Raw genomic sequence first — 27560 nt, forward strand, 5'->3', positions numbered from 1 at the left:
ATCACTTCATGGGAAATAGATGGGGAAACAGTGGAAACAGTGTCAGACTTTATTTTTCTGGGCTCCAAAATGACTGCAGCTGGTGACTGCAGCCATGAAATTAAAAGACGCTTACTCCTTGGAAGGAAAGTTATGACCAACCTAGATAGCATATTCAAAAGCAGAGACATTACTTTGCCAACAAAGGTCTGTCTAGTCAAGGCTATGGTTTTTCCTGTGGTCATGTATGGATGTGAGAGTTGGACTGTGAAGAAGGCAGAGCGCTGAAGAATTGATGCTTTTGAACTCTGGTGTTGGAGAAGACTCTTGAGAGTCCCTTGGACTGCAAGGAGATCCAACCTGTCCATTCTAAAGGAGATCAGCCCTGGGATTTCTTTGGAAGAAATGATGCTAAAGCTGAAACTCCAGTACTTTGGCCACCTCATGCGAAGAGTTGACTCATTGGAAAAGACTCTGATGCTGGGAGGGATTGGGGGCAGGAGGAGAAGGGGACGACAGAGGATGAGATGGCTGGATGGCATCACTGACTCGATGGACAACAGTCTGAGTGAACTCCGGGAGTTGGTCATGGACAGGGAGGCCTGGCGTGCTGCGATTCATGGGGTCGCAAAGAGTCGGACATGACTGAGCGTCTGATCTGATCTGAGTGCAATTGTGCAGTAGTTTGAGCATTCTTTGGCATTGCCTTTCTTTGGGATTGGAATGAAAACTGACCTTTTCCAGTCCTGTGGCCACTGCTGAGTTTTCCAAATGTGCTGACATATTGAGTGCAGTACTTTCACAGCATCATCTTTCAGGATTTGAAATAGCTCAACTGGAATTCCATCACCTTCACTAGCTTTATTCATAGTGATGCTTCCTAAGGCCCACTTGATTTCATATTCCAGGATGTCTGGCTCTAGCTGAGTGACCACACCACTGTGATTATCTGGGTCGTGCAGGTCTTTTTTGTACAATTCTGTGTATTCTTACCACCTTTTCTTAGTATCTTCTGCTTCTGTTAGGTCCATATGATTTCTGTCCTTTATCGAGCCCATCTTTGCATGAAATGTTCCCTTGGTATCTTTAATTTTCTTGAAGAGATCTCTAGTCTTTCCCATTCTATTGTTTTCCTCTATTTATTTGCATTGATCACTGAGGAAGGTTTCTTATCTCTCCTTGCTATTCTTTGGAACTCTGCATTCAGATAGGTATATCTTTCCTTTTCTCCTTTGCTTTTTGCTTCTCTTCTTTTCACAGCTATTTGTAAGGCCTCCTGAGACAGCCATTTTGCTTTTTTTGTATTTCTTTTTCTTGGGAATGGTTTTGATCCCTGTCTCCTGTACAATGTCACGAACCTCTGTCCATAGTTCATCAGGCACTCTATCAGATCTAGTACCTTAAATCTATTTCTCACTTCCACTGTATAATCATAAGGGTTTTGATTTATGTCATACTTGAATGGTCTAGTGGTTTCCCCCACTTTCTTTGATTTAAGCATGAATTTGGCAATAAGTAGTTCATGATCTGAGCAGGTTATGAGAGTCATTTAGCCTTAGACATATGTGGAGCAGGTCAAGTCAGGGCTTGGGACCAGACAGGCCTGAGTTTTCATCCTAGTTCTGACACTTCTTCTCACTAAGGTAATCTAAGATAGTAACTTAACCTCTTACAAGTTTCCTCATCTGTAAAATGGAGAGATGTGGAAGAGCTGTGATTGTGTAAATGCAACTAGCCCCAAAATGGTGTGAAGTAATGTTCTTTTACCACCAGACACATCCACAACTGAGCATTGTTACCACTTTGGCCCAGCTCTCTTTCTGGAGCTATTTCTCCACTCTTCCCCAGTAGTATATTGGACACCTACTGACCTGGGGGGCTCATCTTCTGGTGTCATATCTTTTTGTCTTTTCATACTGTTCATGGGGTTCTCCAGGAAAGAATGCTGGGGTGGTTTGCCATACTTTCCTTCAGTGAACCACATTTTGTCAGAACTGTCCATCCTGACCTGTCCGTTTATGGATGTCGATGTAGTTATGTCTGGTGGTGAAAGTAAAGTCCTGTGTTGTAAAGAACAATACTGCAAAGGAACCTGGAATGTTAGGTCCATGAATCAAAGTAAATTTGATGTGGTCAAACAGGAGATGGCAAGAGTGAATATTGACATTTTAGTAATCAGTGGACTAAAATGGGTGGAAATGGACGAATTCAATTCAGATGACCATTATATCTACTACTGTGGGCAAGAATCTCTTAGAGGAAATGGAGTGTCTCTCATAGTCAACAAAAGAGTCTTAAATGAAGTACTTGGGTGCAATCTCAGAAATGACAGAATGACCTCGGTTTGTTTTTAAGGCAAACCATTCGACACCATAGTAATCCAAGTTTATGCTCCAACCACAGAAGGCAATGGCACCCCACTCCAGTACTCTTGCCTGGAAAAATCCCATGGACGGAGGAGCCTGGTAGGCTGCAGTCCATGAGGTCACTCAGAGTCGGACACAACTGAGCAACTTCACTTTCACTTTTCACTTTCATGCACTGGAGAAGGAAATGGCACCTTCTCTGGCTCCAACCAGAGAAGGCAATGGCACCCCACTCCAGTGTTCTTGCCTGGAGAATCCCAGGGACAGAGGAGCCTTGTAGGAGGCCGTCTATGGGGTCACACAGAGTCGGACACAACTGAAGTGACTTAGCAGCAGCATGCTCCAACCACTGATGCTGAAGAAGCTGAACAGTTCTATGAAGACCTACAAGACCTCTGGAACTAACACACAAAAAAATGTCCTTTTCATCATAGGGATTGGAATGCAAAAGTAGGAAGCCAATAAATACCTGGAGTAACAGGCAAGTTTGGCCTTGGAGAACAAAAATTAAGCAGGGTAAAGGCTAACAGAATATTGTCAAGAGAACACACTGGTCATAGCAAACACCCTCTTCCAACAACACAAGAGACAACTCTGTATATGGACATCACCAGATAGTCAATACTGAAATCAGATCGATTATATTCTTTGTAGTCAAAGATGGAGAAGCTCTATACAGTCAGCAAAAACAAGACCTGGAGCTTACCGTGACTCAGATCATCAGATTCTTACGGCAAATTTCAGACTTAAATTGAAGAAAATAAGGAAAACTACTAGGTCATTCAGGTATGACCTAAATCAAATCCCTTATAATTATACAGTAGAGGAAATGAATAGATTTAAGGCATTAGATCTGGTAGACAGAGTACCTGAGAACCTATGGATGGAGGTTCATAACACTGTACAGGAGCTGGTGACCAAAACCATCCCCAAGACAAAGAAATGCAAGAAGGCAAAGTGGTTGTCTGAGAAAGCCTTACAATAGCTGAGAAAAGAAGAGAAGCAAAAGGCAAAGGAGAAAGGGAAAGATATACCCAACTAAATACAGAGTTCCAGAGAATTGCAAGGAACGATAAGAAAGCCTTCTTATGTGAATAATGAAAAGAAAGGAAAACAATAGAATGGGAAAGACTAGCGATTTCTTCAAGAAGACTGGAGAAAGGGAATATTTCATGCAAAGATGGGCTCAATAGAGCACAGAAATGGCAAGGACTTAACAGAAGCAGAAGAGATTAAGAAGCAGTGGCAAGAATACACAGAAGAACTATATAGAAAAGGTCTTAATGACCAGGATAACCACAATGGTGTGATCACTCACCTAGAGCCAGACATCTTGAAGTGTGAAGTCAAGTGGGCCTTAGGAAGCATCACTACGAACAAAGCTAGTGGAGGTGATGGAATTCATGAGATATTTCAAATCCTAAAAGATGATGTTGTGAAAGTGCTGCACTCAATATGTCAGAAAATTTGGAAAACTCAGCAGTGGCCACAGGACTGGAAAAGCTCAATTTTCATTCCAATCTCAAAGAAGGGCAATACCAAAAAATGTTCAAACTACCATGTAATTGTACTCATTTCACTTGCTAGCAAGGTAGTGCTCAAAATCTTTCAAGCCAGGCTTTAGCAGTACTTGAACCTAGAACTTCCAGATGTAAAAGCTGGATTTAGAAAAGGCAGAGAAACCAGAGATCAAATTGCCAACATCCACTGGGTCATAGAGAAAGCAAGAGAATTCCAGAAAAACATCTGCTTCATTGACTACACTGAAGCCTTTGACTATGTGGATCACAACAAACTGTGGAAAATTCTTCAACAGATGGGAATAACAGACCACTGTCTCTTGAGAAACCTGTATGTGGGTCAAGAAGCAACAGTTAGAACAGGACATGGAACAACAGACTGCTTCAAAATTGGGAAAGGAGTACCTCAAGGCTGTATATCGTCACCCTGCTTATTTAATTTATATGCAGAATACATCATGCAAAATGCCAGGCTGGATGAATCACAACCTGGAATCAAGATTGCTGGAAGAAATATCAATAACTTGAGATATGACATCACCCTAATGACAGAAAGTGAAGAGAAACTAAAGAGCCTCCTGATGAGGGTGAAAGAGGGGAGTGAAAAACCTGGCTTAAAACTCAACATTCAAAAATCTAAGATCATGGCATCTGGTCCCTTCACTTTATGGCAACCAGTTGGGGAAAAAGTGCAAACAGTGACAGATTTTATTTTCTTAGGCTCCAAAATCACTGCTGATGGTGACTGCAGGCATGAAATTAAAAGACGCTTGTTCTTTGGAAGGAAAGCTATGACAAACCTAGACAGCATCTAAAAAGCAGAGACATCACTTTGCCAACAAAGGTCTATATAGTCAAAGCTATGGTTTTTCCAGTAGTCATGTATGGATGTGAGAGTTGGACTATAAAGAAAGCTGAGTGCCAAAGAATTGATGCTTTTGAACTGTGGTGTTGGAGAAGACTCTTGAGAGTCCCTTGGACTGCAAGGAGATTCAACCAGTCCATCCTAAAGGAAATCAGTCCTTAATATTCATTGGAAGGACTGATGCTGAAGCTGAGACTCCAATACTTTGGCCACTGGATGCGAAGAACTGACTCATTGGAAAAGACCCTGATGCTGGGAAAGATTGAAGGCGGGGGGAGAAGGGGATGACAGAGGATGAGATGGTTGGATGGCATCACCGACTCAATGGACATGAGTTTGAATAAACTCTGGGAGTTGGTGATAGACAGGGAGACCTGGCATGCTGCAGTCCATGGGGTCGCAAAGAGTCAGACACTGACTGAGCAACTGAACTGAACTGAACTGAACTGAACTGATGGTTTTTCCAGTAGTCACGTATGGATGTGAGAATTGGACTATAAAGAAGGCTGAGTGCCAAAGAATTGATGCTTTTGAACTGTGATGTTGGAGAAGACTCTTGAGAGTTCCTTGGACTGCAAGGAGATCCAACCTGTCAATCCTAGAGGAAATCAGCCCTGAACATTCATTGGAAGGGCTGATGCTGAAGCTGAAACTCCATTACTTTGGCCACCTGATGTGAAGAGCCAGCTCACTGGAAAAGACACTGATGCTGGGAAAGGCTGAGGGCAGGAGGAGAAGGGGGTGACAGAGGATGAAATGGTTAGATGGCATCCTCAACTCAGTGGACCTGAGGGAGATAGTGAAGGACACACTCAGGGAGATAGTGAAGGACAGGGAAGCCTGATGTGTTGTAGTCCACGAGGTCGCAAACAGTTGGACACAACTTCGCAACTGAACTGTGCCTAGCATAGCACCTGGCACAAAGAAAAAGCTATAATCAACGAATGAAAATATGGATAAACAGAGAATATATGAATATAATTCTGCAAGCGACAGCAGCCAAATGTGCAGGATTTGAAAACCTGGCCATCTGAAAATCCTTTGAAATTACAAACCGAGCTGTCTATAAAAAGCAATGATATCTGTAATTGTTAGTGGCATATGCCAAGCTGATTTTACCTTGATCTTGATCTCATTTGGCCCTTGCCCTAGTCAGCATCATCATCCCCATCTGATAAGTGAAAAGACAGTGGCTCAGAGAGGGTTTAAGGCAGGCTGTCCTTTCACATCCAGAAGGCGTGCAGCCTCCAGTCACATACCTCCAAGGGACAGGAAGATCAATGTCTACAGAGATGGCCCACCCCATTTTTGCTGATGCCTGTTTTCTAGAGCACTCAGGATCAAGTCCTGTTTTCTGGGTGAGGCCTTTGAAGACCCAGAGAGACTGAGATCTATTGATCTATTGCCCTCTCAGCTCCACACTTAGGTTCCAGGAATGTCAGCACTGGTCTTACCATCTCCTTCTCTGAACAAGTGAGGAGACTGGGGTCCTGTGGGTGGGGGTTCACCGCAAATACACTGATCTGGCTTCTGCTGTGGCATTATGTCATTGTTTAATGATGAACTTGAAGGCAACTCTGAATCTCTGGTCATCTGCCTTCACTCAGAACTCACCACAGGACCTGACATGCTAAGTTCACAGGCAAGGGTGGCTGAAAGAATGACTAAATATGAGCGGGAACAAAAGGACTGAGGTTAGGCTGAGTCTTGGATTGAGTTGGAGAATAGCATCTAATGAAGTATTAAGGCTTGTGAGTGAGGTCTAGATAATGTTTGGAGTCAGGGTGGGGAAGGAGAGCTGAGGTGAGGTTGCAGGGAGGATGAAGGAGGAGATCAGGGCTGCTGGTAGAGTAAGAGCTTGGATCAGTACTGGGGAGTGGGTAAGGTCAGGAATGAGGCTGGTGATGATATCAGGAAGGGGACCTTGCTGGGCACACAGATAAAGGAGGAGTTATCCTGTGAACGCTGCGTGATGGGAGTTTGCTGTTAGGGTGGGGGTTGTTGTGTAATTTGGGTTGAGGGTGGTGGATGAGGACATCTGGAGTGGGGATGAAATGAAGCTTTTCCAGGGTGGAGTTGGGGTAAGGTTCAAGGATGGATCTGAATAACTGTTGGGTTAAAATGGCGGGGTGGGGGGGGGTGATGGAGAAGGCAATGGCACCCCACTCCAGTACTCTTGCCTGGAGAATCCCAGGGACGGGGGAGCCTGGTGGGCTGCCATCTATGGGGTCGCACAGAGTCGGGCACGACTGAAGTGACTTAGCAGTAACAGTAAAATGGGGGAATGGAGTGGAGAATCGGCTGCAGGGGGGATCTGGGTTGGTGAGAGCCTGAGGGGGTAAAGGTGGGGTGGGGGTCGGTGCTGACTTTGGGGTGGGCACTGGATGAGGATTGAGGGTTTAGCACGCGGTTGGGCCGAAGATGGAGCAAGGGGGCTAGGACGGGAGCGGGGTTCTAGGTGGGGTGAGGGCCAGGGCCGGTACCTGAGCCACCACATGTAGCTGTGCTCTAGGGGAAGAAGCTGTGCGGGTCGTCGCAGCAGTACTTGTGGTCGCGGTAAGCCGCAGCAGAAGACGGCGGCCGCCTCGCCCCCCGGCCGCGGGCAGCTGAAGCCACGCACCACCTCCTGCTCGGCGCTCACGTAGCTCGTGCAGGCGCCGCTCATCGCGGCCTGCGCGCGGCCCGCCGCCACCCCGGGTCCCCAGACGGACTGACGGACAGAGACAGCAATGAGCCCGAGAAAGAGACACACAGAGAGGCAGAGATAAGCAGAGAGACAGAAACTGACACAGAGACGGAGAGGCACACAGATGGGCGCAGACGGAGCGGTGAGAGACCTAGAGCCCCCGAGATTCTAGAGAGGATCGAGAGGCAATCGGGTACGCGGACAAGTCTTGCCAAGAGAGGGGACGGAGGAGGGAGAGGGAGGAAGGAAGGAGGAGGGCCGAGGAGAGGTGGGAGTGGAGAGGGGCGGGAAGGCGGGCGGGGGATCGCGCCCGAGCACGGGGCGGGGGGCGACTCGCGGAGCCCGGAGGAGGGAGCAGCCTCTCGTCTGTGCGCGCGGCTCCCACCAGCCCCACTCCGTTCCCGGTGGACGCACTCGGGCGCTGGGTGCTCAGAGAGACAGCCCATGTGCAGGGTGGCAAAGCGGGAATCGAAGTCACCGGCTTGGATTCCACACCTGTGCTGAGCACCATCCATTGTGCTAGGTACGCACTGTGAGTGTCACTGGGAATCCCCGGGCAGTGCCAGGCTAGTGTAGGACACGGACGAGGGACCTGACATCGACCCCACAGTAGGGTCAGTACAGGTATGATTAATGCACGATCTCACTTAACCTTCACAACAACTCAGAGAACCAGGGATTTTCAAACTTATTTTATAAATGAGAGCTAAGGGTCAGATGAGAGTCATTTTCCTGAGCTCTTAAACCCATGGGATTTTAACCTGGGTCTTTCTTGTTCCCAAGCCCTTGATCTTTCTGGGGTTCCCACAGCGCCTCTTTTTCAGTGACTTTTACATGTTGTCATCCTTTGGCTTCCTTGCCTGCAACTTCCTTTCCCTGAGCAGCTAGCTCATGCACTGACGTGTTCACACTCCCCTGATCAAACACTCTCTCTCCCACACTGGCCTAGGATAAGGGGGCTAGCGGATGTTCAGATGGTAACTCCACCTACCCAAGAGCAAAGCCAATAGGCCTGACCATTCTCACATAACTTTCCCAGATCACAAGGTTAGTGTTCTTATTAGGATCAGAAGAAGTTCCTTCCTACAGTCTGAAGGAGCTGTAGGAAGCCTTTGCAGATTATCTGTCTGTCTGGTCAGGGTTCACTGGGGAGACCCAGGCTCTAAGTTAAGGTGCACATTTTGGCCCAGTTACACTGAACCAGGACTAGGGACTGTTGGACTTGAGTTGTCAATAATTCCTATTCAGTCAATCACAGAGTGCTTAGGCTGAAAAGGACCTGTGAATCATGTAATCAGTGGATGAGTTACAGCTAGCATTAAGAAAAAAAAAATTAATGGAATAGAAAAAGTATAGTGCAAATAGTAAAGCTAAGTAGTCTTTCATAAAATGTTTCAGTTACATATGTCTGTATGTATTGTGGTCCAGATCACAATGTAAAAAGGATTTCTCATTTTGAGTCAGGTCAAAAAGGTTTGAAAGCCACTGAATCTGACACCTTCCATTGTTCTGATGAGCAGAGACTCACACACGATTACAAAATCTTTAGCTCTCCTGATTTCTTACAGCAGTGGGGAGAGTAGGAAATAGCTGATGTGATGCCTTGGGAGTCCCTAGTTCCTCTATCTCTTGCTTTAAGTGTGAATGGGATAAATAATGGGCATCAGGGGATCTCAAGCCCTAGCTACTCCTTCTCTGCTTTTTTCCTCTCTGTGCTTCAGGTTCCGTTTTTTCATCCAGGCCAGCTCCTCAGATGCTGATGTGTGCCATGCCCTTGACCTGGGCACTGGGCCCCCTGAGAGAGATCAGATCTGGGTCTGCCCAGAAACACAGTATAGAATGAGAGCCAGACAGATGATCTAGGACGGGGCAGGGAAAGGGGAAATGCAGGGACCATGGCCACAGAGGGATCACCATCTGAAAGAGAAGGGAGAAGTTTTGAGGGGGTAGTATCTTCAAGGGCCACTGTAAGGTCAAATATGAAAACTGGAAGGAATTGTTTTATCCTCCAGAAAATTCCTCCTGTGAATCTCTGCAAACTGGAAACTGGATGACATACTCTAAGGGAGGTGCACTTTGGCCTCTTTATCAGGTAGGGATTAAAGAGGAAGGATTTGGAATCCTATGGAAAGGAGCAAGGTGTCCTGAAGACATGGGATTCAGCTGTGAGATACAAAGCACTCTGCTCTGGCTTTTGGCAAATTGGGAAGCTGCCAACAGTTTCCAAAGCCCTTTCCTGCCAAGAATTAGTTTCTCCAGCAACCCTGTGGAGTGAGCCAGGTAGGGATGATTATGCCCCTGAGAGAGATAACAAGCCCAATGTCACAAAGCAGCCAATGGCCCAGGAGGGACTAGTACCACGTCTGTCTAGCCAACAGTCCTCTTTGGCACTGATGAAGACTATGGTCCCCTATTCAGAAGAATATTTTTAACTACAAAAAGTAAATTAGAATTACAAAGTATACCAATTATATAGAATCATTATCAAAATAGTTATTTTGTGAATTAGTTCTTTTTTAACATATTAAATAATAAGATATAGAGATTTATTTATTAACTATTATTACTTTTGAGGTGGTAAATGACTATAAAAACAATACTTCAAGATATTGCTACTGTAATGCAATACAAAAATAACTATGATTTCTATTGGTGACAGGGCTTCCCTGGTGGCTCAGATGATAAAGAATCTGCAATGCAGGAGATGCAAGAGATGTGGGTTCGATCCCTAGGTCAGGAAGATCTCCTGGAGGAGGGCATGGCAACCCACTCCAGTGTTCTTGCCTGGAGAATTTCATGGACAGTGGAGCCTGGCGGGCCAGCGTTCATAGGGTTACAAAGAGTTGGATGTGACTGAAGCGACTGAGCACACACACACCACTGGTGACAAAGTCACAGGTTCTGCTAATCCTATGCTAAATTTGACTTAGAGGCAGTGAAAACAAGGATGTCACTTTTTTCCATCCAAGTTCATGGACCTCTCCCAGGCTGAGCTCTATCTGTGGACCCCTTGGGCTTTTTGGAATCTATGCTAGGATCTTTGACCTCTTCTGGTCTAGAACCTACTGTAATGCTCGTTCCTTATCATGTGCATCATGTTCCTTCCTACAGACACTTACTGCAGACCTACTGTATGCCAGGCAGTTTCCCACCTTGTATGTCACGTAGTCCTTGAAAACGTCCTTTGTTTTTCTCCCCATTCTGCAGACAAGGTAACTGAGACTCAGAGAGGTCAAGTGATTTATCCAAAGCTACACAGGTAGTAAATAGAATTCTGTACCACCACACCTTCTTCCCAACCTGAGGTCTGGGGGCCAGAGTCTCCAACCAGAAGGGCAGGTAAGTGTAAGAGGGAAGAGTGAGCAGGGAGAACTCACATTTATAGAGAACACACTGTGAACTAGGAATTGTGCCAGTCTCAACCCACTCCAGTGTTCTTGCCTGGAGAATCCCAGGGACGGGGGAGCCTGGTGGGCTGCCGTCTATGGGGTCGCACAGAGTCAGACACAACTGACGCGACGCAGCAGCAGTCTCCTTCAATGCTTACAGTTCTGTGCTGTTACTCTCTTCATAAAAATAACTAGATACATATGTATTCATTATGAAACAACAAATTAGAAAATAAGGATAAACCACATTAAAAATAACAATCACCCATAACCTCACCTTGTAGAAATATCCACTGATACTTTGGTATGGAGTCTTCCAGATACACACACATATATACACACACAACTTTTTACCCACTCTACCCATAGGAAAACTGGACCCAGAGAGGTGAAGTAACTTGCCCAAGGATAGACAAGTATCAAGTTTCAATCACCTGCGGTGTGACCTTAGACTGGTCACTTTCCCTCTCTGCCTTAGGGCAGTAGTTAGTTGATGGCACCAGGCCAAGTGCTCAGTAACTGGAAGCCTCTTGGGCGTGGTTCTCTAAACAATGCGCTCCAGACCTGCCAGCCTTGCTCCGGATCCTCAGGGGTCTGGAAAGACATGCCCCTTGCTGTTAGTCCACAAGGAGGCTGAGGACCCGGACACAACCCGCGGTGAGGGTTCGATCCTGCTCTCTGGGTGGTCCACTCCGAGTCCCTGGACTCTGGACACCGCGGAGCAGCACCTATCCTCTAGCCCTACTACCTCCAGCTGTGCCGGCCCGACACCCCTCCCCCAGGGCTCCCCCGTCCCCTACTCGGCTCCCCTTCAGCTTGCAGGTCACTGCATTGGAGAGGTAAAGAAAGGATGCCGAGAGGGCGAGGGTGGGATGATTTGGGAGAATGACATTGAAACATGTATATTAACATATGTGAAACGAATCGCCAGTCCAGGTTCGATGCAGGATACAGGATGCTCCAGGCGGGTGCGCTGGGACGACCCAGAGGGATGGTATGGGGAGGGAGGTGGGAGGGGGGGTTCAGGATAGGGAACACTTGTACACCTGTGGCAGATTCATGTCGATGTATGGCAAAACCAATACAATATTGTAAAGTAATTAGCCTCCAATTAAAATAAATAAATTTATATATATATAAAAAGAAAGGGTCCCAACATGCATTAATTCCCTTTGAGTGCTGGTTCTAGGCACGACCACTCTTCTGATGCCCACGATGGATTCTTACCCTTTTTTTCCACTGTGAGGCTCCTGCCTCTCATCTTGAAAGAAGTGACATTGCCAGGTTGGAACATGAAGTCCAAGGACAAATTGGACCAAAGCTCAGATCTCCTGATACCAGCTAGACACTCTCCGAGCTGGAGGTGGTCTTTGGGTTTAGGTTTTTGTTAGTTTGTTGTTTGTTTTCCTGTGAAATCTTTAAAGCAAAAAAAAAAAAAAAGAAATATTTAAAGCACACAAACAACATAAAGAATAATACAAGAACCACCCATGCACTCTCTACTAGTAAGAAATTGCTTCCACTCACAACTATTCTCCTGAATTTGGTGTTTATCATTTCTATGTTCTTACTCATGCATTTATCATGTACGTGTGGATCTTTGAACAATGTATAGAATTTCTTTACATGTGATTATATCTCAAATAAATAACATCACATTAATGTATTCTTCTGGAGTCTGCTTTTTTTTTTACTCCATCTTATGTTTTTGAGCTTTGTCCATACTTATGTGTATGCTCAATCTGGTTCATTCATTTTCACTGCTGTATAGTTCCCCAGTTACTGAATATATGATGGCTTATTATCCATTTTCTTTAACATTGATTCCTTCCAATTTCTTTTATTACTATACAATGCTGTTTCTCTTGAGATTTTTAAAAATAATCAATTTTACTGAGGTATATTTTACAAACAATAGAATACACACATTTCAAGTGTGCATCTTGGTGAGTTTATACTCAAGGAGCCACCACCGCAGTCAAGATACAGAACATTTCTGTCACCTGTCACCATTCCTTGGGGTGCAATCAACCCTCCTCCCTACCCCTAGCCTTGCCTGAGACAAGACCTGCTTGCCCTCCCTATAGATTAGTTCTATCTGTTTTTGAATTTTTGTCTCAATAGAATCAGATAGTATGCCCTCTTTTGTGTCTGATCTCTTTTGCTCACCGCAACGCCTTTGCGATAAACAGAAATTGCTGCATGTAACAGTAGTTCCTTCCTTTTTATTGCCAAGTACATGGAAATATACTCTTTATATGAAAAACTGCAATTTGTCCATTCAACAGTTCTTGGGCATTTGAGTTGTTTCCAGTTTGGGACTATTGTGAATAAAGTTGCTATAAAATTTTTGCATATATGCTTTTTACAGGTGCCTATGCTTTCATATACCTTGGGTGAATCCTAAAAGTGGAATTTTGAGGTAATAGAATAGATATATGTTTAACTTTGGGCTTCCCAGTGATGCTAGTGTTAAAGAACTTGCCTGCCAATGCAGGACATGCGGAGACAGGGGTTCGATCCCTGGATTGGGAAGATCCCCTGGAGAAGAGAATGGCAACCACTCCAGTATTCTTGCCTGGAGAATCCCGTGGACAGAGGAGCCTGGCAGGCTACAGTCCATAGGGTCACAAAGAGCTGGACATGACTGAAGCGACTTAGCATGCGTGCATCCTTGGCACATCAGACAGTTCTCTGATCAGAACAGTTCTCTGATCAGAACTCAGGCATCCACACTGTAAGCACCAAATCCTAACCATTAGACCACCTGGGAACTTCTCGATCTTTTCTCTATTGAATTAACACCTTTGGTATATCTCAATTAATCATGTATGCATGGACTTATTTCTGGATCCTCTATTCTATTTCATTGATCTTATCTGAATCTATCCTTATGCCAGTTCCACTCTGTCTTACTTACTGTAGCTTTCTAAGTGGGTCTTGAAATCAGGTAGCATAAATCCTCTTTGTCCTTATTTTTCAAAATTGTTTTAGTTCTTCTGAGTCCTTTGCATTTCCATATCAATTTTAGAATCAACTCATTGATTTCTGCCCCCCTAAAATCCTGCTTGGATTTTGCTTAGGGTTACGTTGAATCAATAGATCAATTTGAAGAGAATTAACATCTTAATATCGAGTTTCCCTATCCATGAACATGGTATATATCTCTTCATTTATTTTGTTCTTAATTTCTCTCAGCAGTGCTTTATACTATTCTATGTACAGGTCTTGTACACATTTTGTAAAACTTTTCCCTTTCTCTTATTTTTGATGCATTGTAAACGATATTTTTTGAAAATGTGATTTTCTAATTGTTTGTTGCTAATTTATAGAAACACAAATTATTTTCATATATTCACCTTGTATTCTGGGATCTTGTTAAATTCACCTATTAGTTCCAGCATTTCTATAGGCTGCTTAGGATTTTTTTTATGTTAACATGAAAAAATTTCCTCACAAGCAATATATTTTAAAGGCAGTTTTACTTTTCCTTCACAGTTCGTGCTTTTTCTTTCCCTCTTGTTTTGTTATACTCTCTAGGATTTCCGGTATAATGTAGAAGATAATTCATTTGACTTTTGAGGTGGAGTTATATGATTCTTTTTCTCTGCATTTTGATTCTCTCCCATCACACACTTATCAACAGAGAGATCCTCTGAAAGCTTGACCTGAGCTGTTTAAGCAGCCCCAGTGGTTCTAGTCTGACCTCTAAAATATGAAACTGTCCATCCCTCTCCAACTATACCTGCCTCTTCTCTCCTACAGGAAGCCTCTGTTTCAGCCAGTCTGACCTGGGAAAGGAGGCTCCTTTCCCAAGTTTTGCCTTTATTGTTCCCTTCTTCTGCTTATCTTATTCCTCTATACTCTCCAGGGTCCATCTTGAAGACCACCCCCACCCTGTCCCACAGAAAACCCTTCTGTGACCAACATTCAGGGTACCATTCTTTTTTTTTTTTTTTTTGCAGTATCTGCCGTTCTGTCTGCCATTCATTGAGCACTTCCCTGTGCCATCATATCACTTAGGAACCACAGCTTCAGACTATAGGCTCCTCTAGGATAGAAAATGTACCTGCTTCCGGTCTGGTTTCACCACACTCAGTCTAAGGCCTGGTTCTCAATGGCAGGGGTGTTATTTTGTGCCGCCTGGTTTTTTATGTGCTTTTGTGCAAATGAAAAAAAAAAAAAGTACCCCTTCCTCTGGCCTGATACAGCTCTATTCCAAAGGTAAAGCTGGGTAAATAAGAATTCAGGCTAGATTTCAACTCCTTCTTGTTCCTTCTGCTGGCCACCTTCAAAATCTGCATAGCCATATGGGTTAAAGGGAGAGGAACAATTAATACATTCCCCTTAATAAGAGAACAAATGATTCTATATATGGGTATTTTATACATAAAGATATTGAGTCTCAACAAGGTTTGTCTCACCCAAGGACCCAGCTAGGAATGATAGAAACTACGATTTGGCTGTATATTGTCACCCTGCTTATTTAACTTCTATGCAGAGTACATCATAAGAAACGCTGGGCTGGAAGAAGCACAAGCTGGAATCAAGATTGCTGGGAGAAATATCAATAACCTCAGATATGCAGATGACACCACCCTTATGGCAGAAAGTGAAGAGGAACTCAAAAGCCTCTTGATGAAAGTGAAAGAGGAGAGTGAAAATGTTGGCTTAAAGCTCAACATTCACAAAACTAAGGTCATGGCATCCAGTCCCATCACTTCATGGCAAATAGATGGGGAAACAGTGGAAACAGTGTCAGACTTTATTTTCTTGGGCTCCAAATCACTGCAGATGGTGACTGCAGCCATGAAATTAAAAGATGCTTGTTCTTTGGAAGGAAAGTTATGACAAACCTAGACAGCATATTAAAAAGCAGAGACATTACTTTGCCAGCAAAGGTCTGTCTAGTCAAGGCTATGGTTTTTCCAGTAGTCATGTATGGATGTGTGTCAAGTTGGACTGTAAAGAAAGCTGAGTGCCAAAGAATTGATGCTTTTGAACTCTGGTGTTGGAGAAGACTCTTGAGAGTCCCTTCAGTCCCCAAGAGAGACTCTTGAGAGATCCAACCAGTCCATGCTTAAGGAGATCAGTCCTGAATATTCATTGGAAGGTCTGATGCTGAAGCTGAAACTCCAATACATTGGCTACCTGATGCGAAGAACTGACTCATTTGAAAAGACTCTGATGCTGGGAAGGATTGGAGGCAGGAGGAGAATGGGACAACAGAGGATGAGATGGCTGGATGGCATCACTGACTCGATGGACGTGAGTCTGAGCAAACTTCGGGAGTTGGTGATGGACAGGGAGGCCTGGCATGCTGCGATTCATGGGATCGCAAAGAGTGGACACGACTGAGCGACTGAACTGAACGGGACTGAGCAACTGAACTGACTGATCGACTGACTGAGGATTTGTCTTGGGCCTTAATGGCACCCCACTCCAGTACTCTTGCCTGGAAAATCCCATGGATGGAGGAGCCTGGTAGGCTGCAGTCCATGGGAGCGACTTCGCTTTCACTTTTCACTTTCATGCATTGGAGAAGGAAATGGCAACCCACTCCAGTGTTCTTGCCTGGAGAATCCTAGGGACAGGGGAGCCTGGTGGCTGCCATCTGTGGTGTCACACAGAGTCGGACACGACTGAAGTGACTTAGCATAGCATTCCAGTCCCCAAAGTTCAAGGAAACAAACCCTGCCTTTGTCTACGTCCTTCTTTGGTTTTGACATGAGTCCAGCACTCTATTTGTTTTCAAGCATTTTTCATATTCACAGTTATTTTTCAGCCTGAGATTAGCCACCTCTGCAATTTACTTCAAGACTGTTGTACCCTGGAGTGAATGGCTTTCTCCCAAAATAAAAGTCTCCAACTTAGACCCTCCCCATCCCTGCTGGAGTGTTACCAGGGCCTAGAAAGCAGAGAATAGAGGGAGAGGGCAAGGACTTTGGTATTACGTCAGCCTGAATTTCTTTTTTTAAAGTTGGTCATTAATAAGGACAGTGAGTTTATTTTAAAAAATATTTTTTAAGTCTTTATTGGATTTGTTTCAATATTTCTTCTGTTTTTTTTTTTTTTTTTGCTATGAGACATGTGGGACCTTAGCTTCCCAACCAGGGATTGAACTTACATCCCCTATTATTGAAAGTCAAAGTCTTAACCGCTGGACCGCCAGAGAAGTCCAAGCCTGGATTTCAATTGCTACTTGGCAATTGACTTGCAGGGAGACTTTAGACTTCTCACATAGTCTCATCTGTAAAAATGGAAATAATAATACCTATCTTAAGATATTAGATATAGGTATGTGAGCACTCAGTAAAAGTTCTCCTTTGCCTTCCACTTTCCTGAGAGCAAGGTTGGTGTCTCATCTTAGGACCACACACAAGAAAACTGCAGCCTTTGTCAACAGAAGATTCTTGGTGATGTTTGTCAACCCCATGAGTAGAATTGCTTTTTCTCTTGACCTTAGGCAAGTCTGTTCCTATTTCTGAGTCTCATTTTCCTATCTTTTAAATGGGGATATGTGTGCGTGCATGCTAAATTGCTTCAGTTGTGTCCAACTCTTTGTGACCCTATGGACCATAGCCCGCAGGCTCCTCTCTCCATGGATTCTCCTGGCAAGAATACTAGAATGAATTACCATGTTCTCCTCCAGGAGATCTTCCCAACCCGGGGATCAAACTGGCATCTCTTACATCTCCTGCACTGGCAGGCCAGTTCTTTACCTCTAATGCCACTTTGGATGCCCTTAAATGGGGACAGCACTACCCAAATAACTGTAAGAAGAACTATGATTTACTGAATGTTTACTAGGTATCAGGTACTACAGTGATTTATGGGCGTATTTTCATTTTCATCATAATAGGCCTATGAGGCCAGGGCTATTAATATCCCCAAGGTCTCAGAAGAGGACACTGAGGCCCAGAGAAGTAAAGTCCACGAGTCAGCCAGCTGCTGAGTGGCAGAGCTGGGATATAAATTCTGTTTTTCAGTACTCCAGACCATGATTTCTCAACCAGATGACATTTTAAGCCAGGTAGTTCTTTGCTGTAGGAGACAGTCCTGTGTACTATGGGATGTTTAGCAGCATCCTTGGCTCTACTCACCAGATGCCAGCAGTACCCATCACCCAGTCTGACAACCAAAACTGTCTGCAAACATTGCTAAATGTCCCCTGTGAGCAAAATCACCCTTAGTTAAGAATCATTGCCCTAGGCACTAGATCCCAGTGTTTTTTCTCTACAATAAGAGCAAGCCAGGGAAACTTCTTTCCCTTCAAGTTTTCAGTAAAGAAAATCAGCTGCAGATAGCTATTACACGAATGCTAATACTATTTCATATTTTACAGCCCACTTCCACTTAGAAAGTGGTTTTTCACGCACTAGTTTGTCTGAATATTCCAGGGGAGACAGCACACACACAGAAGTGTCTAACACTGCATCCAGCACTTACTAGGTAAAATCTTGGTTTTCTTTTATTGGCTAGATGAAACAATGGAGGTTCACGGAGATTAAGTGACTGTCCCAGTGTTACACAGCTAGTAAGGGGATATTGTTATTTGTTATATTGATTAGCCAGTTAACTGTATATTCAATTTTTGGACTTTAATCCTGAGTCTGCTTTCATTGGGAGTTACAAGGCAAATCAGAAGGCTATATAGTTCAACTTCCTATTGTGTGGTATTCAATCCTGGATTAGCATTGCCAGATAAAATGCAAGATGGCTAGTTAAATTTGAATATCATATGAAAAATTAGTAATTTTTAAAATATGTTTCATGCAACTGTTCCTAATACCAGGGATGACAGTAGCCCTGGGACCCCCTCTGGAGAATGAAGAGCAGGGTGCAATTGGTCATGTGCTCAGAGGGGAGCACTCATGTTCTAAGATATTAGAGGAAAGGCCTTCTGACCAGGCTTTCCCATCTACCTGAGACTGGTCACCTCTCTCATGGGAGGATTTGAGACTTTTAGGGGGAACCCAGCTGAGGCAGGGGTTGAGACAGTTTCTAGGACATTCAAAAATAGACATAGATGATGACAATGAAGTCTAATCAGTCAATGTATGCCTTTTGAATACCTACTATGGGCCCAGCTGCAGAGGTAGGGGTGTCTCAGATGGTAAAGAATCTGCCTGTAATGCAGGAGACCTGGATGCGATCCCTGGGTTGGGAAGATCCCCTGTGGAAGGAAATGACCACCCCACCCATTGCAGTATTATACATGGTCACAGTTTCTTGTACTTCTTTCTGGTGCTTATCATAATTGCAATTGTATAATAACTGGTGTAATTATTTGTTTAATGTTTGGATTTTCTTTTATCCTCTTAGCACCATGACAGCTGGGACATGGGTGTTTTGTTCACTGATGTACCCCTAAAACCTAATGCAGAACTTGACACATAGGCAATGCCCAAGAAGTATTTGTTGATGAACAAATGTCTCTTCCAACCATAATTTTATAGAAAATCCCCTGACACATGCTTTCCTCCCTCCACACTCTAGCCCAGCTCAGAGAGATTAAAAAGCAGTCAGGATGGGTCCACTCTTTGTCTGAAACCTGGATCAGTTGATAGTGAATGAGAATCATCTGAGGGTGAAAAGACAGAGGCCCTTACTGTATCCACAGCCAGAAATGAATCCTTCTCCAACTAAACTGTGAAGTGCTAAGATATAACCTAATAAATACAGTATTTGGCTTACAAGTAAAGTGTTAGAAGATAATGAAGGCATTAGTAGAAAATCAAATATTAACTATGTAAGTGTTAGCTGATAACCAAGGAATTAATTTAAAACTAAGTTGTTAGCAGATATTGCTTAACCAATGACTGAGGTAACAGTTGTTAACTTAAAGTAAGATTTTTCCTAGGGGAACCCTTGCCCATTGGAGGGGGCTTGGGAACAGCAGAAAGCTGACAAAACCTAGGAATGAAGGTCTAGTCAGATCAGATCAGATCAGATCAGTCGCTCAGTCATGTCCGACTCTTTGCGACCCCATGAATCGCAGCACGCCAGGCCTCCCTGTCCATCACCAACTCCCGGAGTTCACTCAGACTCACGTCCATCAAGTCAGTGATGCCATCCAGCCATCTCATCCTCTGTCGTCCCCTTCTCCTCCTGCCCCCAATCCCTCCCAGCATCAGAGTCTTTTCCAATGAGTCAACTCTTCGCATGAGGTGGCCAAAGTACTGGAGTTTCATCTTTAGCATCATTCCTTCCAAAGAACACCCAGGGCTGATCTCCTTCAGAATGGACTTGTTGGATCTTCTTGCAGTCCAAGGGACTCTCAAGAGTCTTCTCCAACACCACACTTCAAAAGCATCAATTCTTCAGCGCTCAGCCTTCTTCACAGTCCAACTTTCACATCCATACATGACCACAGGAAAAACCATAGCCTTGACTAGACAGACCTTTGTTGGCAAAGTAATGTCTCTGCTTTTGAATATGCTATCTAGGTTGGTCATAACTTTCCTTCCAAGGGGTAAGCGTCTTTTAATTTCATGGCTGCAGTCACCATCTGCAGTGATTTTGGAGCCCAGAAAAATAAAGTTTGACACTGTTTCCACTGTTTCCCCACCTATTTCCCATGAAGTGATGGGACCAGATGCCATGATCTTTGTTTTCTGAATGTTGAGCTTTAAGCCAACTTTTTCACTCTCCACTTTCACCTTCATCAAGAGACTTTTTAGTTCCTCTTCACTTTCTGCCATAAGGGTGGTGTCATCTGCATATCTGAGGTTATTGAGAAGGTCTAGTAGGGACTGCAAAATCCCCAGCTGGACTCTAAACTTCTGTGGGAAACTGTTGGCTCATCTGTGGTTTTCCAGATAGGGTCTAGGCAGAGATGGAATGGAGCCAGTGCTCAAAATGCTTCCCATACAATTAAGTTTAACCTGCTAAGGGCCAAGCACTGTGCTGAGGAGAGAAGGGAAGGCAGTTACATAAAGAATGAGACTGTGGTAAATGAGCAAGTGAGTGATGTGTGAAAGGAAGGGCTTAAGGGGTTTGTGAAGGCTGTGAAGGGAGAGAGGTGTGTCAGGGAGAGGTGATGAGCTTAGTTCTGGAGACACTGAATTGAGGTGTCTCTGGTCATGCCCCAACAGGCAAGTGGATATGAGTCCAGCGTAGATACAAAGAAGAGATTTAGGTATCATCAGGGTGTGGATGGTGGTCAAGATCTTGAGAAAAAATGAGATGGCTGTGGCAGAGCATATGAAGTGAGAAAGAGACCAGCCTAGAAGCCCAAGGAAGACCAACAGGAAAGAGTGGGCAGTGGAGGAAGAGTTACCAACAAATACCCAGAAGGAAGGTGCACTGGGAGAGATGGGGGAAACCAAGAGAAGGCAGGGGCAGGAAAGCTGAGGGAAGAGAATGTGTCAGGGAGAGGAGCAGTGCAGTCAGCAACGTCAGATGTGGCTGACAGGTCAAGCAGGGTGAGGTCAGAGATGTCCATTGAGAATGTGGTTCTGAGATGTTCATCACAAACATTTCTGTGACAGCTGGGTTTCCCTGTGTATGTGTGTGTGTGTGTGTGCCCGTGTCTCTACAGAAATGATCACGTGGCAAGCCAGAGCATGGGAACAGTGTGCAAGGACAGGCTAGAGGCCACCACAGGGTGGTTTGTGGTCAGCCCACAGAAAGCCTTCATTTACTCTAGGAGCTTTGGGGAAGGAATATTAAAGTAGGCTTTGAGGATTGTGAGCACAGATCAACCCTTTCTCTGTCCAATGGGAAAATGGAAGACAGCAGAAGGAACCATTTGCTCAGTCTGTGAGTCAAGGGTACAACCAGAACTTGAATCTGAGTCTCCTGCTTCTAGAAGAGTGACTTTGGAAGAAGTGGATATAAAATCCTCATTGGTCAATAAATTATAGATCAGTGACTTTGCTCATCACCTCAGTTTTTAGATACCTCTTTTTCAGATTTATATAAAAGTGAAATACATATTTTACATACAAAATGTAAACATTAAAAAAATACCTAACAAAGAAAGTGAATGACTCCTGTTATCCCACCCCATGCCCTCACAGGCAACAACAATTAACAGTTTTGTCTACATCCCTCCCTCCCTCTCTCTCACGCTTAACATTGACATTTTTAATACAAATATTATTCTTGTTTATGCTGGATGTTTTGTGTGCATGCATGTGTTCATTATAACTTGCCTTTTTTCACTTTTGGACAACTTTCAGCACAGAAATTAATTTATCTGAACAACTGTACTAGTGGATCATTTGGTTTTGTGTCATAATTTGCTATAAAACCATACTGATGGACACAAGGTTGCATAAAGTTTTCACTATAATGAACAATGTGCATACATATTTGCACTGTTTGGGAGTCTTTTCAAAGGAGAAATGATGGAGCAAAGCGTGTAGACATTTTGTTTTAAAAGATACTGACAAGTCATCCTCTAAAACCCTGTACCAGTTTGTCCCGCCAACAGCTTATGTGAATGCCGATTTTCCCACATCCTTACCAACAGCAGGTATTATCCTTTAACAAAATCTTTCCAACTTGAATGAAGCCGAACATCTTTTCATATCTTCATTATCCATCTCTATATTTCAGTGAATTACCTATTCATATTCTTTGCCTGTAATTGAAGTGTGTTTTTGGTCAGTGAATTTCTTATCAGGCAATAATGATTGGTTTGATTAAAATAAGTTTGAGAAGACTTTGTACCAAATTGCTAAAAGTTTACCTCCAGGGACCAAGAGTACAGAAAATGAGGGAGATACTTTCATTTTTTATTTTGTATCATCTTGTATTATTTTACAATGAATTGTATTACTTTTGTAATTAAAAAAAAAAAAAAACACATGAAAACAGTAACAGCTACAAATGTTTGGCCTGGATTCTCATGGCTCTAAATTCATGTTGAGTTCAAGTTTTTATTGATCACAACTTATTTTTTGGTACATATGCAAAAACCATTTATTGAATGCCTCCTGGTTAGCTGGCACTGCCCTAGGCACTTTCATAGGCTTTTCTTCCTCATCCTCACAACAGCCCTGTGAGGTAGGAATTGGCCCTGCTTTATAGGTAGGAGATTATTGCTTGAAATGCTTCTATTTGCCACACATTCTCACGGGCTAGAGGTTCTTATCAGCTGGTGAGTCACTGGTCAAGAACTCTCACTGGTCAGGAGTTCCTAGAGGTTGCTCTAAGATTCAAATAATCAAGCTACTAGAATTTTCCCCCAGTAGGAGTGATGGGGTGGGGGGACAAGAGTGGAGGAGAGTCAGTGGTCTCTCCCTTTGTAGCACCATTTCAGTCTGCTTTGGTCACTCATGCACGGTCAGGGGAGGGGATGGGGGTGAGGAGGGAAAGTGGTTATAAGTCTTCTCGCTTCTTCAGGATGAGTTTCCTCACAAGCGCTGTAATCTGGGGCCTGATTTCCTCCACCGACACAGTTGGGTCCCAAGCTCCTATCACCTTTCCATCTGGGGCCACCAGGTACTTCCAGAAGTTCCAGGTAGGCTCCTTCCCAGAAGTCTCTAGAGAAAAGGAAGGAGAGCAAAGTGTGCTTCTCTGTGTCCCGTCTCCTGGAATTCCATTAGCGGTATCTATCTCTCCCTTGAAGCACTGGTTCTATTAGTTAGAATGAACTGCAGAACTTTTAAAGGTCCTGATGTCCAGTCCATACCCACAGACTACTTAAGGAAGAATCCCTGGGGGTAAGACTCAGGCATCAATATTCTCTAAAAGTTTTCCAGGAGATTCCAATGTGGTGCCTAGGTCGAGAACCATTGCTTTAGAATTCTGTCAAGTGCCTGATAAGGCAATATCTGATCTTCCTTTATTAATGATCTCAGAGACTTCCCTGGCAGTCTAGTGGTTAAGATTCTGCTTTCACTACCAGGGGCACGGGTTCAATCCCTGGTTGGGGAACCAGGATTCCGCATGCTGCATGGTGTGGCCACAAAAAACCAAAAAGTTTTAATGACCTCAAACTACTGCATAGTCTGTAACCTACTCTCTGATTTAATCCTTTTTTTAGGAGTATTTTATTTAATTTATTATAACACTGTTTCATGTTTTGTTTTTTTGGCCACGAGGCATGTGGACTTTTAGCTTCTCCCACCAGGGATCGAACTAGCACTCCCTGCACTGGAAAGGGAAGTCTTAACCACTGAACCACCAGGGAAGTCCCTGATTTAATCTTAATGGTTCCCATATGTTAGTCCTTGGACTGGTTGCATCTGAATCATGGTGGTGGTGGTGGAGCGGGGGCTTATAATTAAACAGATTCTTGGGTCCTGCTTCAGTAGGTCTCAGGCTAATGTATTTTAAAGAGCTCCCCAGGTGCTTCTAAAACATGGCCAGGTTTGATCTATAACTATGGGAACTGGGAAGGAACTAATAAAAACACATGGGGGGGTGGGGGGTGGGAAATATTAGGACTGACCCACAGAGCAAAATTCAAATTGCCTCAAGAAGGGACCTTTGGTTTGCAACACTGCTGTTTGTCATTTACTCTTCCAGGTAAATGGGTTCTGGGGGAGGGCAGTGAGGGATATGAAAGCAACCAGAAGCATGGAGTGGGAGGTGGGAGAAGGTAAGAATGGAGCCCCCAAAGGAAGGGAAAAGCCTGAGAAAGGAAACAGGACTTAATGACAAGATTGGCTAATGACCCCATTTTGTGGTTCTCAGGCTTCTGGGAAGGGATCTGTTTCTCAAATACCAAGATCTTTTCTTTTTTTTGTTATTTTGGGGCTTTTTTTTTTTTTTTTGCCATGCCTGACAGCTTGAGAGAGCTCAGCTCCCTGACAAGGCACTGAACCCAAGCCCTGGAAGGTAGTAGAAGTGCTGAGTCCTAACCACTGGACTGCCAGGGAATTCCCAAGAGCTGGTATTTTAGTTTAGAAGGTTTACCTCCTGTGGTCTACAGACTGACTGCCTCTAACTCAGGACAGGAGATACCTGTCAGCCTTCTCCAGGAATGTGGTGTCCCCTGTTTGAAGCTAAAATCTGAGAGTGCAGTTTCCTTCTAGGAGCCCCTGTGGATGGTAACAGGAGCGGAGACAGGCCTGCAGAATGACTCTGGGGGAAACTGCAAGGCATTAAGGGTGGAGATACTCTTAGGCAGGAATATTCTTCAGTTCATCCTCAAAGATTTGTGCTAGAATAGACCATCAACCCAGCTGCGGGCATCTAGAAGGGGCCCCAGGTCACCCAGCCAGCCAGTGGCTTCTGCTGCCCAGCCAGCTGGGGGACTCACCAGTCAGGTACTTGAAGGCAGGGTGGGCACCAGTGCCGGTGACTGCAATCTTGCTAAACATGGGGAAAGAGACACTGTATGTGCGGCGGGCAAAGCTCTCGATCTCCTTGTTGCTGTCGGGTTCCTGCTGGCCAAACTGGTTGCAGGGGAAGGCAAGCACATTGAAGTGGTGGGGCCCCAGGTCCCGCTGCAGCTGCTGCAAGGCCCGATAGTGCTGGTCTGTGAAGCCGCACTCGCTAGCCACGTTCACCACCAGGGACACCTGGGCAGCAAAGACAAAACCCAAACACATACACAACCCAGAGAAGAGGCACACGCTCTGACATGCCCACATGTGTGGCCCCTCAACAACGAAAGCATTCTCTCATATATGCAGGAACACAACGTATACACATGTAAATGATGCTCTCACATATACACAAACACATACACACAGGCACAAATGAAATCAGACATGCAGGGGCTTACAGATACATAAACACTCAGAATAAGCACACAATAGACATCAGTGGGTCTGCCTATGGCCTAGGACACAAAGATACTTTAGCACTCATTACTCATGCCCACAAACACAGAAAGAACACCATCACAGAGAGAGGCACACATACTGGTGAACTCCCATCAGGAGGTGATACAGGAGACAAAGAAGGCAGACCTGGCTTTAATTTCTGGCTCAGTCAACTAGCAGTCATCATTCTATACTGGAGTCATCATTCTATTCTATATACCTGTTGGTCTCCCTTCTAGAATGTGAACCTGCTGAGGGCAGGAGCTACGTTCACTTCACTGGGGCTGAAACATGGAAAAGTCTTAGAATGTATGTGCTGAGTGAATGAGTAAATGTGCACATATAAATGATCGCCTATGCAATGGGTACATAGATAGACATGGTTTTCCTGATAAAAGGATCTCACGAACCTCAGGGCAATCCTTTTTTGCCCTTCTCCTTCCAGCAAAAAAAACACCACTTCCTTCTGTCACTAGACTAACCTTTAAATAATAATTGCCTTATAACACATTTATTCATTGCCTTCAGGTGATAAATATAAAGCTGGCTGATGGAACTCGATTATATGACTGCAATTACAATTTTGGCACCAATGTGCTATATTTTTCAGCTTCTGGTTACATATTATTGCAGGATTTAAAATCTTACCCTGTATCTGGGCAGCCAAGTCCTATCAATCTGGCCACCTTTTAATACAAGTGGAAGGATTATACCAGTTGGCTCCATAGAGAGCCAGGGGCAGCTCAGGGCACTAGACATGCTCAGGCTGGGCAGGGTTTCTAAACCTCAGCACTACTGACATTTGGGGCTGGGTAATCTGTGTTGTGAGGTAGCTGCCCTGTTCACTGTAGAATGTTTAGCCATATCCTTGGCCTCTACCCACTAGCTGCCTAGTCTTACTAATCAAAAAGTCTCCTCCAGACATTCCTGAAAGTCCCCTGGGGAGAAAGATCACCACCAGCTGAGAACCACTGGGCTGGATGCTGAGAACCATTGAGCTGTAACTCCCTCACCCATTTCTTGGGGCCCCAGCCTGTGGCCATTTTGTCATCGTATGCCATATTGTGAGACCCCTTTAGCTCCCTTCACTAGGTGGAGGTCTTCCTCTTTCTTCTCTGCTGGATCCCTGGGCGCTGAGAGCATTAAAGCTTGTATAACCTACATCTTGTGTGTCTGCCCATACTTTTAGAAAGAGGGAAATCCTACTTCTATTTCCATGCCTGAATCCAAAAAGCTTATCTTTAAAGTGACCAAAACACAGACATGCCTATGTGCTCAGTCATGTCCAATTCTTTGTGACCCCACAGACTATAGCCCACCAGGCTCCTTTGTCCATGGGACTTTCCCAGGCAAGAATACTGGAGTGAGTTGCCATTTCCTCTTCCAGGGGATCTTTCCAACTCAGGGATTGAACCTGTCTCCAGCACTGGCAGGCAGGTTTTTGACTACTGAACCACCTGGGAATTTCGAAAACACAGATACACCCAAATACACACAGTTAATTTATATATATACATATATAAGTACAGATGCAAACTCATAGGTGTATGCAAAATAAATAAACCATTCACACTGGGGGGGTTTCCCTAGTGGCTCAGATGGTAAAGAATCCGCCTACAAAGCGGGAGACCTGGGTGTGATCCCTGGATTGGGAAGATCCCCAGGAGGAGGGCATGGCAACCCACTCCAGTATATTCTTGCCTGGAAAACCCCCTTGGACAGAAGAGCCTGGCAGGCTACAGTTCATGGGGCTGCAAAGAGTCAGACATGACTGAGCGACTAAGCAGCACACATACACTACACTCAGGCCTACACGTACATAACCTCACAGCATAGGCCAGGGAATTCCTGAGTGTCACGCACTCATCTACACTCCACACTGGTCTAAAGGACTGTCTCCCAGTTTGTGCCTGAGGACACAAGCCATTCAACTTTGCCCATGGCTATGTCTCCCTGCTGCAGGCAATAAGGAAGCCAGTGTTTTTTTTTTTTTTTAAAACAACAACAAAAAAACCTGTAGTAAAATATA

At 44.4% G+C, this 27560-nt stretch overlaps 2 protein-coding genes across 2 annotated transcripts in view; both read right to left on the reverse strand.

Annotated features, from left to right (window-relative positions):
* Nucleotides 1–7395, reverse strand: part of FAM159A (family with sequence similarity 159, member A) — a 30935-nt gene extending 23540 nt beyond the window's left edge. The window contains 3 exon segments of the mRNA XM_010847170.1: nucleotides 7214–7241; nucleotides 7244–7289; nucleotides 7291–7395. Of these exon segments, the coding sequence (XP_010845472.1) occupies nucleotides 7214–7241; nucleotides 7244–7289; nucleotides 7291–7395 (179 nt within the window).
* A 15141-nt stretch (nucleotides 7396–22536) lies between these two features.
* GPX7 (glutathione peroxidase 7) lies at nucleotides 22537–26592 on the reverse strand. The gene is made up of 3 exons (XM_010847203.1): nucleotides 26545–26592; nucleotides 25024–25285; nucleotides 22537–23299 (listed from the first exon to the last, which is right to left on the reverse strand). Exons 1-3 carry the CDS (start codon nucleotides 26590–26592, stop codon nucleotides 23136–23138), a joined length of 474 nt encoding a protein of 157 aa, XP_010845505.1. The 3' UTR covers nucleotides 22537–23135.
* Nucleotides 26593–27560: the final 968 nt, after the last annotated feature.

The sequence above is a fragment of the Bison bison genome, unplaced genomic scaffold (assembly GCF_000754665.1).
Source record: "Bison bison bison isolate TAMUID 2011002044 unplaced genomic scaffold, Bison_UMD1.0 scf7180017864244, whole genome shotgun sequence".
NCBI lineage: Eukaryota > Metazoa > Chordata > Mammalia > Artiodactyla > Bovidae > Bison > Bison bison.

Excerpts from the sequence above, each read along its gene's own strand:
- GPX7 (XM_010847203.1), bottom strand. The coding sequence starts at position 26,592 with ATGGCATACGATGACAAAATGGCCACAGGCTGGGGCCCCAAGAAATGG. Across the intron at positions 25,286-26,544 it reads GCTGGGGCCCCAAGAAATGG|GTGTCCCTGGTGGTGAACGT; the intron begins GTGAGGGAGTTA and ends TTTGCTGCCCAG. Across the intron at positions 23,300-25,023 it reads TGCCTTCAAGTACCTGACTG|AGACTTCTGGGAAGGAGCCT; the intron begins GTGAGTCCCCCA and ends CCTTTTCTCTAG.